This window comes from Sesamum indicum, linkage group LG2, assembly GCF_000512975.1.
Source record: "Sesamum indicum cultivar Zhongzhi No. 13 linkage group LG2, S_indicum_v1.0, whole genome shotgun sequence".
Classification (NCBI taxonomy): Eukaryota; Viridiplantae; Streptophyta; class Magnoliopsida; order Lamiales; family Pedaliaceae; genus Sesamum; species Sesamum indicum.
This window is the reverse complement of record NC_026146.1, coordinates 16,686,145-16,699,353: the sequence shown is the minus strand read 5'-3', so window position 1 is coordinate 16,699,353 and position 13,209 is coordinate 16,686,145. Positions and strand designations below refer to the sequence as shown.

General features: G+C 32.4%; 1 protein-coding gene across 1 annotated transcript; it reads left to right on the top strand.

Moving 5' to 3' along the window:
- LOC105156456 (WPP domain-interacting tail-anchored protein 2) lies at nt 6,789–10,807 on the top strand. Its single transcript, XM_020692145.1, has 5 exons — nt 6,789–6,875; nt 7,734–8,293; nt 8,376–9,508; nt 9,652–9,852; nt 10,349–10,807. The coding sequence occupies exons 1-5, from the start codon at nt 6,850–6,852 to the stop codon at nt 10,553–10,555; spliced, it is 2,127 nt and encodes a 708-aa protein (XP_020547804.1). The 5' UTR covers nt 6,789–6,849; the 3' UTR covers nt 10,556–10,807.

Here is a 13,209-nt window from a genome sequence, read left to right as displayed (position 1 = left end):
TTGGTTAAGAGTCTAAGAGAAAATTAATACCCCATCCAGCTCCCCTCATATTTAATGTATTTATAGATATGGATTACCCTAATTTTATTGTTTGACCAACAATTTACTTATTTCGTGATTTTATATTTAGATGATCTAAAATACTCTTTTAAACATGAATTGTAATTTTATATATTTTTAAATTTATTGTACTAAACTGCTATTTTTAAAATACGCAAAGGTATAAACACATGAGACCACATTGGGCATTTGTACAACATCAGATTTTTCAGTATTTTCTAGAGTAAATTACAACGAGCTCCCTTAAAGATTATTATCGTTACAAATATTCTCTCGTTGTTGAAAAAATTACTAATACTTTAACGAATTATGTAATTCTTGGAGGAGGTCTAAAACTGTCAACTTTGCTTTGACTGTATTTTTTTATGAAAAATTATAAAAAAGCCTGACAATGTGGATGAAAAAATTGCAAAAATATTTTTCACTTGGTCCATAAAAAATATTATTTTTTAAAAATTAAGTAAAATTTTAATTCATAGTCCAAGGGCAATTTGGCCAGTTCATTCAAAAAATGAATGAAAGCATAATGGAGAATTGGACTAGTTGTTGGATGACTGTTAAAATTGGGGAGATATTGATTAATTTTTAAGAAAATAAGGAAGAATTTGTAATTATATCAAATATCAAGAAAACTCATGATGATTTAAACTATTTTTTAATGTTAAAAGAAATATAATTTTTTTAAAGGTTGAAGTTAACATTTTCACCTTTTTCAGGGAGTACCTTTAATTTTCAAACAATAAATGGTATTTCTAATTGTATCAAGCCATATATACTACGAGAAAGTATGATATTGACAATGAAATATCAAGGATAATTTTAAAATTATCACTAAAAATATATATTAAGTGACAATAATTTTTTATCTTGTCATTATATAATTTTTAGTGACAAAAAAATTATGTATAAAATTGTCACTAAATACAATTTCTACAGCTTACTAGTAAAATCATAAGTATTAAATTATTTTTTCAAACACCCTAACTTCAACTTTTTTTCATTTTTAATTCTTGTTTTGAAACACTCTTAATTTTGATTAATTAAAAATAAAAAAAAAAGAAATTATTGCCAACACCCCCAGAAATGTAATTGAAGTCCATTATTATAGTTAGTTTTATTTATTTTAGTGTGCTTATGATTATGATTTGTAGGTGAAGGCTCAACCTATTTGCAGCTTTATGTATTTAACTTACCTTTTGTTTCTTTACTTTCTGCCTCAGTATTTTAGTGATAAAGATGAGAGTTTGAGCCACCATCTCACAATCCCAACTCTTTCCTATATTTCATTTACTATTTATATATATATATATATATATATTATATAAAAAAAATTCATTCACTCACAAATAATAATTAATTTACACGTAAATTATCAAAAATATCATTATGTATTTTCAACCACCTCTACTCGAATTCTTTTTTTAATCTATATATCTATACTAATATGAAAATATCACTTACAAATATTAGTTTGTAGAAATATAACGTGTTGGTTTCTATATTTTATTTTTATTTATAATATATTTTAAAATATAAATAATTACTTATTATGTAGACGTACGAATAATATGTTATAATGATTATTTTTTTTTTAAAAAAAAAGTTGAAGACATTGTCGTCTGCAACGTACTACTTTACTACCTGGGAAACAGAGCTTATAATCTTTTCTTTCTTAACGCCTTGTTTGGTCAAAACCCCTAGCTTATGCAGCTTGCTTTCACACACTTCATCATTATTCCTGCCCCTCTTGCCCTTGCTTCCCTCCCCTTCCCCTTCCCCTTCTCGCCCTATATTTTTTTCTTTTTTTCTGGGATATTTTAAATATTTTTTATAAAATATAAAATTTAATTAATTTTTACTTTTTTATTTAATTATAAATACTCTTTTATTATTTTAAAATTATAAATACACCAACAAATTAAATAACCCCTACAATAAATATTTATAATTTTTAAATAATAAAAAATAATTTATAATTATAAAAAATTACAAATTTCCCTAAATTTTAATATATTTGATTTACCTCAATTTGTAAATATATTTTTTTAAAAAAAAGTAAAATACACACACTGATATATATTTCTATATTTTATGTTTCTGATATGGCATGATTGGTTGGCGTTGGGAGTTGCAGCGTCAAGTGTCGTAGAATAGTGGAATCTGCTCTGCTCTGCTTTACAAATACCTAATACTAAAACGCAGACTCCCAGGCCTGTAGCCTTATATATTATTAGTCAAACATGTCATCTAGGGACCAATATATCTTTTTTATTCATCCACTGGGTTCCTTTTACCAGGACACCTTTTTTCTTTTAGACCAAATCAACACTTACCCCAAATATTCATTTCAAATAATTAGGCAGCCATTGCTTATCAATTTTTTTCAAAAAATTACGTGTTACATTAAGTATAATTTTGCATTTTCTTTAAATTTTATCTAATAGTATATTTTAAATATAACATCACGTCATATAAAGAAATAAAAAACATCGAAAGTAAACTGATCATTCCATCTTTTTTGGTTTTTTTTTTCTTTGAGATGAAATTACAAGCAATTGCAGTCTTACATATGCGTTTTTGTCAAAAAAAAAAAAAAACCTTAAATTGAATTTTGTCAAGAAAATATGTATAAATTAATCAGAATACAAGTGATTATACTTCATTCATTTGATTAGTTGGATCCAATCAAATTAGATTTCGACTATCTTTTTAGGTATTTAGATTATATGAAAAATAATATATATTATATGCAGAGGGAAATAAATAAGAAGAAAGGAAATCATGGGAAAAGATTCAAATTAAAGAAGATGGTAGGAAGAAGAAGACGAGGAGGAACAAAATCATACCTACCATCTTTTCATAAAAGAAAAATAAAGATTGATTAGATTCCTTAGGGCCCTTTGATATATATATGTCCAAATTCCAATTGCAATTATGTGTTCAATGTAAAGAAGTGAAGATCCTCGCTAATGGGGCGTCGCCACGTGGAAATTATGTCCTTTCTATTTGATTATTGTCGTTCTTGGTTGGCATTGCCACTTCCTTTCTCTTTGTCTCTCTCTCATCTTTACACAGTTGTGTGTGTGCTGTATGGAAATTGTAATAAAGTGAAGTTGGTCATGAGAGATTTAATCAATTATAGGAAGCACGTTTTTGGAGTTTGAATATATACACACACACACAGATACAGTGTGTGTGGGTGAAATCATAATAAAGGCGAAGTTGGTAATGAAGCTTAATCAATTAGATGGAAGCACGTTTCCGGAGTTTGAATCATGAAAAAGCAATTGTCTTACTGTTAATTAAAGGCTTAGAAATACACAAAATGATTTTTGGCATACTCATCAATCATTTCACACACTTTTGCTGCTTTCATTTCATCAAAAGATGGCGAGAGCTTCTTGAAAATGTGCGTTACCACAAACTTTATTGCATTCGGACCAATCGCAGAGGTTGATTGTGTTGGGTGCTGCCTAACATTGTAATATCTGTTCCCTCTCATGATCTAACTTTATTTTTTAGGATAATTACACTCTGAGTTTTTGTGTAATTACACATAAATTTTCTATAATTTGAGAATTTACATCTAGCACTTTTGAGATTTGCTTTCCATCTAACAAATAAGTCACACCATTAGAAAAAATTCATCGAATTTACTTATGTTAACAAAAAAATTGAAAAAAAATCTATATTTACCCTTAATTGACTTATTACTGACTTATCATATATCAAATCAATCTTTTTTACGACTAAATTACCCTCATATATCTTCACTAGTTAATACATGTGAGGAGGTATATTTCATTGTTATAAGAGTAGTTTAGTCTAAAACAAAATTATTTGACCTACAATAAATCAGTAATAAGTCAATCGATGGTAAATATATTTAGTGAACTTTGACTAACGGAGAAATTTATTTATTAGACGAAAACAAACTTCATAGAGTGTTAGATGTAATATCTCAAATTACAAAAAACAATCTTTGTATAATTACACCAAACCTCATGAGAGATGAGTATAATTATCCCTTATTTTTTTTTGTTAGTCGGCAAAAGATCTTTCCACACCCACATTTGTTAATACGTCAACATTCTGCGCAACTCTTAGTACTAAATTTATGACATGTCGCGTATTTCCAAATCCACATTTGTTAGGACGTCAACGTTTTACGCAAGTTTTATGGTAGGAGATACATTGAAGATTTGAATTGGAGACATTTTGTAAGAAAGTGTTGTAAAGACGAAGCAGTGGTCCGGAGGATGTTGTTGTAGGAAGTTTGGCAAGTTGGTGAGTGGAAATGTAGGTAGTTTAATGCAATATTGGGAGTTGTAGTTTTGCATGGTGTTAAATGTGCAAGTGTGTGTAAGGTCAAAATGCGTTGGGTCTTAGTAACATCAATGTGGTAGTCCTCAACAGTGGGTTTGAAAAATTGACAAGGACTATTTGTTTGTATTTGCCTTCCATCTTTTTTATTTTCGGACAAGAGGTGTCCTTGCTGTCTCTATTACAACATATATATTTCATCTGTAACATAATTTTTTATATATTAATATGTTTATTTAGGTATTAATGTAATAATATAATTATTATTTTTATAATATATATATATATATACACACGTTAGTTTGGATGTCGGATCAATCTTTTGAGTACGGTTTTCTGTGTGCATTGGTATGATAGCTGTCCTTGACTTTGCAATTTACGTAAATTTCAATTCTGAATATTTATATCATAAGATGATAATTAATTCCTAAAATAATTCATTATTTGCTCTAACGTTTATGTATCATGGGCCTTGTTTTGAGACGGCCCATGGAGTAACGAATTGTCTTGAATGCATGCGGGCTGATGAGGCCCATTTGAGATGAATCTACTTAAAGCCCACTAAGTTTATGAACTAGTGTTGGGCCATAGGAAGTAGGCCCAGTCAGCCTCAGGCCTCTCAAGTTGCATTTCCACCCCTACTATTTTAGCCTTATTATTTTAAATAGCTTTATTCATAACTAAGAATGTGAAAAATCACGTGAGCGCATTTACTACTTACATTTTGGTGATGTGTGCAAATATCCGAAATTGATCACTCCTATGTCGCAGTCGTATTTTATCCAGTCTGTATCTCCTCATAGATAGATCATTGATTTATAATTTTATTTTTATTTAAAATATAATTTGTTTTTATTACTTATACGCAAAATTAACATCTCATGATGGTTAGTAAATCTACACTAATATAAAAAGAAAAACCCCTCCACGCTCACAAGCAGCAGTTAACGACACAACCACATCAAATTTTTGGTGAGGTAAAAAACATTTTTTATGATTAAATAACTAACATATTAAATTTTTTAAAATTTACATTAATTGATAAATTATTATTATTTTTAATTAATGCAATGTATTAATTTATATTTTTTACTTTTATTTATAATATATTTTAAAATGTGAAAGATTTATTATATACGTATAGAAAGAACGTACTACAACAACTGATTTATAATATTTTTTAAATTATAAAAAATATTTATTATATACGCACACAAAAATAATATGCCGCAACGATTAATATATATAAAAAATGATGCATCACAAACCACTAATAATTTATTAAAGGGGTGTGGGAGAGGAGCGTGTGGTGCTGTGCATCCACTAACATTCGTTATTGGTACTTTGTTGTGAAGTTGTCGTTTAGTCTGAATAATAATTGGGCGCGCAGCCCACTAATCTCTAATTCCTTCTCACAAAATACATTATTTGTTTGGGGTTGCAGCAGAGTTTAAGGTAGGGACTCGTACACCTTTTTGCTGTCGGCTTTATTAAAGTATCTTTCTACCCTTGCCCCCCTTCTTCTCTACCACATCAAATTTCACAAACCTCTCACAAAATGTTATTAAATAAGAGGGTAAATTATCGGGTAATTTTTCAAAATTTATCATAATTATAAATATTTTTTTTTATTTTTAAAATTATAAATATTCTTTTGAAATTGAAAATCATTTAGCAAATACCTTTTATAATTGACTGTCATAAAGAAAGATTTATTAATATAAAAAAGTATTTAATTTTTTTTTAAATAATAATAAATATTTGTAATTATGATATATTTTAAAAAAATCCGTTACGTTTTGTGTTAAAGGATGTATTTCTTTAAGTGAATTGACATATATATAAATTATAATTTCTAATGAATTCACTCGTAGCAGAAAATTCATGATTTGATTATAACAAAATAGTTTTTGACTACTTTGACGAGTTTTTCTTTAAATAATAATTATTAATCAAATTGAACGTTTCATAGACGAAGACTATTGATGTAACAACTAAAGAATTCTAATAAATTGGTTTCCATATATGACTAAATTTCTAAAAAAGATGTACAAAATGTATATATATATTTAATATTTACCATAATAACTTAACTTTTTACTATAACCGATCAAGAAAATACAGTGAAAAATTAGTCTCAAACCCATCCGCCAACTCTCTGAAGTTGACCTGTTTTGTTGTGTAATATATACCAAGGCTCACGTTACCATTTCATCTCTCTTCTGTCGAAAATCTCAACTCTCGATAGTTCAAGAATGGCAGCACGTACCTCTAATCAACGGTAATGATGAGACCCATGATTTGGTAGGGGAATCCAAGAAGATCCGAAAAGTTCTTTTCCCCAGGTATGAAATTTAGCCTTCGTTTAAGTCTTGAATTCTGCTAAAGAAATGAGTCCAGGACGGAGAGTCTCTTCTGATGTGTACTGTTGTTTGAGCTGCTCCAAGATTTTCGCTTTGATTAGGAATGTTATTTCTTGCTCAATTTTGCTGGTAAGTAGGAAGAATTTCGAAACTTGAGGCAATTCTTGGATTAAACTCTTGATTTTGGCGCCTTTCCTTAATTACTTTTGTCGTTCTTCCTCGTTTGGGTCACAAGATTGCTGTTTTTAAGTATGGAGTTCCTTTGGTCCAATTTTCAGTATGTAGTTTCCTTCTTGCTGGAAGATAGAGGAGGAACAATGCCTGGTTTGCGTATTATGTATTTGTGCAACCACGAAGAATTTGTAACTACCATTAGAGCTAAAACTGTCTGATTCTTGTAGTATATTTGTGTCTTTTTTTGTGATTTAGAAACTGGGATGATTCTGGGCTTCTTTTCTTGGTTCTTAAGTAGGATCGTACATGGTGTTTTCTCACATTCCCAGGCTTTTTTGGTTTAACATTGTTCAAGATCTTTTCTTTTCTCTTGCTATCAGATTACATCTGTTAATTAAGACCAATGGTGCAACTTCGTTTCCTTTGTGATCGGACTTAAGTGCGCGAGTGCTTGGTTTTTATATTGTTATGGAAGGCAACCACGTTTGGATTTACACCCTAAACAGTAAACACAGAGTAGCTGCTTTGCTAAGAAACACAATCAGTTTTAGTTTGTCGTTGATGTAGGATCGCATATTCTTAGAGGCACAATTCTCCGATCTTGTCTATACTACTCTAGGTATCATTTGTAATATGGTAAGATAGATTATTGCTTAGAATGTATCAGATAGATGCATCTGCCTTTCCTATGTGATCTTGTTTTTCAGGTACTAAATCTTGTCTTGATAGCTGGTGGTATAACTAGTTGAGGAATTTCATTGGATGCCTGATTTTGAAATTTTTTTTTGATAATGCTTTTTCGTCTATTCGCAGCATCCAATCAAGACTATCAGTAGTAATGGGTGCAAATGACATGACTGCGATGCCATCTGATATTTTGGATTCAGACATGCAAAAACCTCTGAATGCAGATGCATACAACTCCAATGATGTTGGAGAGATACAGAATGCCTTGGAAGTGTCATCTGAAGCAAATATAGCTTTAGAGTGCTCTTCTGAGAAGTTGGCAAATTTAGAGAATCTCTTATTGCATATCTTGGCTGGCAAAATCGATATCGGAGCAATTGATGTTGAAAATAATGACATATCAGCAGAATTGATTGAAAAGGCTTTCACATTCGATCTACTCTATGCGCTGCTAAGTTTTGAGTTGAGAGAGCTGGACAATTTGATGGGTGATCTTCAAGAACTAATTGTTGATGCCCTTCGTAAGATATCTGCTTGTGATCATTCGACGGAACTGCTCATTGGGCCGGTAAGTAAATTGCATGACTCTGAAGAATTAGTAAAACAGTCACAAGAGCGTATTTTGGAGATGAAAATTCAATTAGCCAAGTTGCAGATGACCTCGTTTTCTTCTAAAAAATATGAATGTAAGTCTTCCCGTATAATCATCATAATGCACATATCTACTGATTTTTGTCATTTTTCGCTAATGGGGGCTCTTTTTAACAGGGGAAAATGGCTTGGTTGTGGGGGTAAATGAAGAACTTCATTTAGCAAGCACAGAATGGAAGCCTGCAACACGGACAATTGAACAAAGACGTACCCTCCGAATGTTGGAAAAATCTCTTGCACGAGAGCTGGAACTTGAAAAGAAGTTAACTGAGCTCAAACAGAATGAAGAAGATCTGAAGTTAAAGAAACGGTTAACTGAACAAGTTGCCATCTGCATGGAAGAGGCAGCGGAGGTTGCTTGGGGTAGGTTCTTAGAGGCCGATAATAGAGCAGAAGTACTGATGGGGATAACAAAAGAAATGGTGGGAAAGGTACAGATTGTTCACTTGAATTTTAGCAATTCAACCAAGAGGGAACACGAGTTAAACAGTAAATTGCAGGATTGCATAAATCAGTTAAATGTAAAAGAAACTTCAATCGAGAAACTCAACTGCAGAATTACAGAGCTTGTCGCTGATAATGCTGAAGTAACAGGTTTAAGAGAAAAGGTTCAGATGCTAGAAGAAAAGCTTAAAATAACTGAATCCAAGCTTGAGGAGGCAAATAGTTCGAACGAGATGAGTCAACATCAACTTAAAGAAATGGAAGCTGAAATCGAGTCTTTAAGGGAGAAGAGAGACACAGCAGAGAGTAGGGCTGAAAGTGCTGAGCAGAAAGCTACACATTTAACCGACTCAAACCTTGAACTGACAGAAGAGCTCGACTTTCTGAAAAATAGTAATGAAAGCCATACGAAAAAGGTCAGCGTACTTGAGAAGCAGTTGAGGGAGTTAGATATCCAACTCCAACATTCTAGGGCGTCCTCCGAGGCAAGCCAAGAGCAACAGAGTATGTTATATACTGCAATATGGGACATGGAAACATTAATTGATGAACTGAAACAAAAGGTAGCAATAGCTGAAAGTAAGACCGAAAGTGCGGAGGAGCAATGCATTATTTTGTCCGAGAAAAACTCAGAAATTAACAAAGAACTTGAGTTTCTAAGATCTAGAATGGAATTCATGGAGAAATCTTTGGATGAATCTACTCTTGAAAAACAATCATGCGCAAAAGACATCAGCATAAAAACAAGTTTGATTATGGATACAGTTATGCAACTAGCAATGGAGAGGGAACGTGTGCAGAAACAGGTGCATTATTTACGTTTTTGACTTATTGTTCCTTCCTAAAATATTGTTGCATTTCTCATTAAAAGTTGGTCTTCTCGAAATTTAAGAGTCTGAAGTTAATGCATTTGAAATTTGAAACACTGAGTGGACCTAATTTACTGCAGTTAATCTCCTTGACAAAGGAAAATAAAGTATTGATAGAGAAATTACGTAAAGAACGGCAGAATGCATCTGTAATTCTGCAAGACAGCAGGAGCTGTGATGGGAAAGAGGTGCTGTTATCTGCGCTCGATTCAGCTGATTTTGAGTCTGGAAAAACTTCACCAGTGAATAACACAGATATCTCCTATTCAGAAAGTTTCCAGGTAGGTCTCAATTTTCATCCCTTAAATCGCTATTTGATTATGCAAATCCTGATGACGTGGTGATAAACCCCAGTTCTGAAGTGAAGAATGACCTCTGGTAAAAAACAAAGGTTTGCCTCAGTTTCAAGATCTAAAAGTACAAAAAATGTAACATTGTTGAGTCCATACTTGAAAGTTGAAACCCTTCTTCAGCATAGTGTCTCTTGGGACAAACTTCAACTTTTTTGCATGATCATTTGCAAAATCATTTCTTCAAACATTTCTCGTCTTGGCATCTACGATTCTTGTCAATTTCTCTCTAATAACACTTGGATTTTCATAACGTACAAATGCTAGATTCTTGCCCATTTCTCCTAGACATATTTGACATTAAGTTGCTCTCCGTACCATATGTTCAACTTGAAAGGATCAAACCTCATCTCTTTCAAGAAAAGTAATGTTTAAGGGTAGGACATGATTCTGTGATCAGAATGTGACCTTGGTGTATGTGAATTAGGTCGATCAATCAACCAAGAATGCTCTCCCAGATGAGAATGAAACAGGGTCCTCCAGTTCCGAAAACGTCGAGGATGAGAGGCTGGATGAGACTAGGAACTACCGCAGAACATTTATATTCATGGCTGTTCTTGTTCTGTTGCTATCAGTATTAGCTGGACATTTGTTTCCGAAAAAATTCGCCATCCTTAAACCTGCTGAAAGTTGACTCTTTGTACAACATACCACAAGAATTCGTTCTTACGTTTTTTTTTTAATTTCTATGTACATAATTCTTGGAGGTGTTGTTTGTAGTCTGTAAAACTATTAGTCTTTGTTTGTTGGTGTTTGAATTCTTGAGTCCTGGAAGGGACTCTACATTCTTGTAAATTGTCTGTAGGATTTATCTGATTCCAAGTTTTGATTGAACGTTGGATCAGAGGGTAGAAAACGCTATAAACTTGTGTATGTATTGATCTAATGTTTGTCAACTTGTGGCAAGATAATTTTGGTTGAAATTCAGATAAGATCATGCGGCATACTTTCTTTTGTCTGGAAAATTCTAATTCGAACTGGGCTTGAATATTAGAATTGATTATATACGCTTCTCATATGATGGCTATAGGATTGATTTGGTTTCATGATACTTAATTTGGGCAAAGACCAAATTCATACGTCCCCTAACCCGACTTTTAGAAATCGTGGCTACTCTAAAGCGACTCATGCCACAGAACATGCGCTTCATACCTCGACGTCCTCCGACGTCGTATGTATCATACTAGAGCAACCATTCCAACTCTTTAAATCTCAATCCCGTTTCTTTAAAAGGGCAACCGACGGGACTCCCTCTCAAAAACCCTAGCCGTAATTTTCAGCCTTATACGAAATATTTCACTCTTAGATCTTCTTGGCGATCGGTTTCAGAATCTCGCCATGAAAATTCGTTTTTTCTTTTTATTGGTCGAAAGACACATGCACCAGATGGCCCTTCGCAGCTGTAAGCAAGAAGTTGCGAAGAAAAATCCGAGTTTAGGTACCTCCGGTGCTAAAAAAATCATATTTTGGTAGAACATTCTTGGTTGGAATTTTTTTGAAATTTAAATTCTACTTCGTTTTGCCAATACAAGAATTCGTTTTCTGATTCTGAATTTTAGTTCGTCGGAAGGCGCAGCAAAATGATGAGAATTTTCATAATCCGAATTCCCGTGTGGAATCTTCTTATCAGATTATGGTCTTCAAAGTTCTCTGATTGCTGTTGCTTGCTTGATTTCTTCCCATTTTGTTATCCTGATATAATTTGTTCTTCCTTTTCATAAACTTCTTTCTGTGATTTGATTCAAATCCGGGCTTTTAATTTGTATAATTTCCTGTCTATTTGGGTCCACATTCAAATCTTTCTCCTCTTTGAACTTGTGCATTTCCCACTTTCTTCTTCCGTCCCGTAATGCTTTGCTGTGGTTGTTTAGAAGAGCAAGGAAGTTTCTGCACCATAATACATAGTCTGTGATGAACTTGTGTGCAGACTATACGAGCATGGTGCCACATTGATTTCTTTCTTCGGTAATGGCCAGTTGATGTGTTTGTGAGGAGTGGCTGTTTTCTTATAACTATGAAGAAAGACATCTCCACATTAAAGTATTGTTTAGACATTTCTCTTGGTTATTTACATATAAAATAATCATCAAACCGGGTTGATGTCAATATGGTACCAAGAAGTGGATTTATTTATGGTTTAATCACATCCATAACCCTCTTGAGTTAGTTTTAATTACACAATACTCAAACCATTAAGCGATGTTAGTGTAATACATAGCAGGCGATATGTCTAAATTCTTTTTTTTTTTAATTGAAAATGGAATGTTATTGCAAGTAAAACTATAACTTTATAGTGTATTCATAATTTTCAAACAATAGGCAGTGTAAGTATAATTTAGACCTCTGTTTACTTAACTTCGTATTTATGGGTCAAGGTATGTTTGATTGTTGGCTGTAAAAGAGCAGCAAATGCGTCCATAGTATGGGCGGCTGCCATTTCGCCTTGCTTGGAATTTTGAGGCACTGAAAACTACCCTCATGAACTTAGATTCGGCTGATGAGGGGGATGACTATACAGAGCGCAGAGGAGAATAGGTTATGTCTTGTCTTTAATCATGTTGTTGATTTGAAGCTTATTATGGATTTGCGCCCTTGGACTTTCGATTAGAATCTTCTCATCCTTCGGCCCATGACCTTGGAGGACACACAGCTTGTTGATTTGAATTGGTGTCTGTTTGTTGTTTGTCGTCCATATTTGAGAAGTGTTGTTTGGACATTTTTCTCGGGTATTCGCATATGTGATAACCATCAAGCTGGGTCGATGTTGAGAGCCGAATCTGAAAGTGGTCGAAAGAAATTCACTAAAAACTGAGCATGGCGATGAAGAACTGGATTTCTTTACTCAATTTCCTGTTTGTTGGTCAAGAATTGTGATACGTATCGAAGGTAAGTGGTGCTACATAAGTCGAAGATTTTCTGCATATCTTAAAATAATCGCAAGACTAACTTATACTATAGGGCTTAACATTCTTTCATTGTTAAGTTAGTAATTTACTTAAAAGGAATAAAATAGGAAATTCTAAGTAAAAACATAAATGGTAAACCACATTTATATTTTCTGAAATAAAGTCAAAATATATAAACATAATTGTATTTTATAATATTACAACTACATTTTTTTTGAAGTTATAGTTGTAATTACAAATGTATTCTATATTTAGAGGCAAAGCATAAACAATTACAATAAAATCTCTTAGGAGTAGTTGTAATTTTATAAAAGATAAAAAAAGATTTGGGTCGTAAAATGCAATCTCTTTGGGGTAGATTTCAAGCTCGTAATACTCCTTG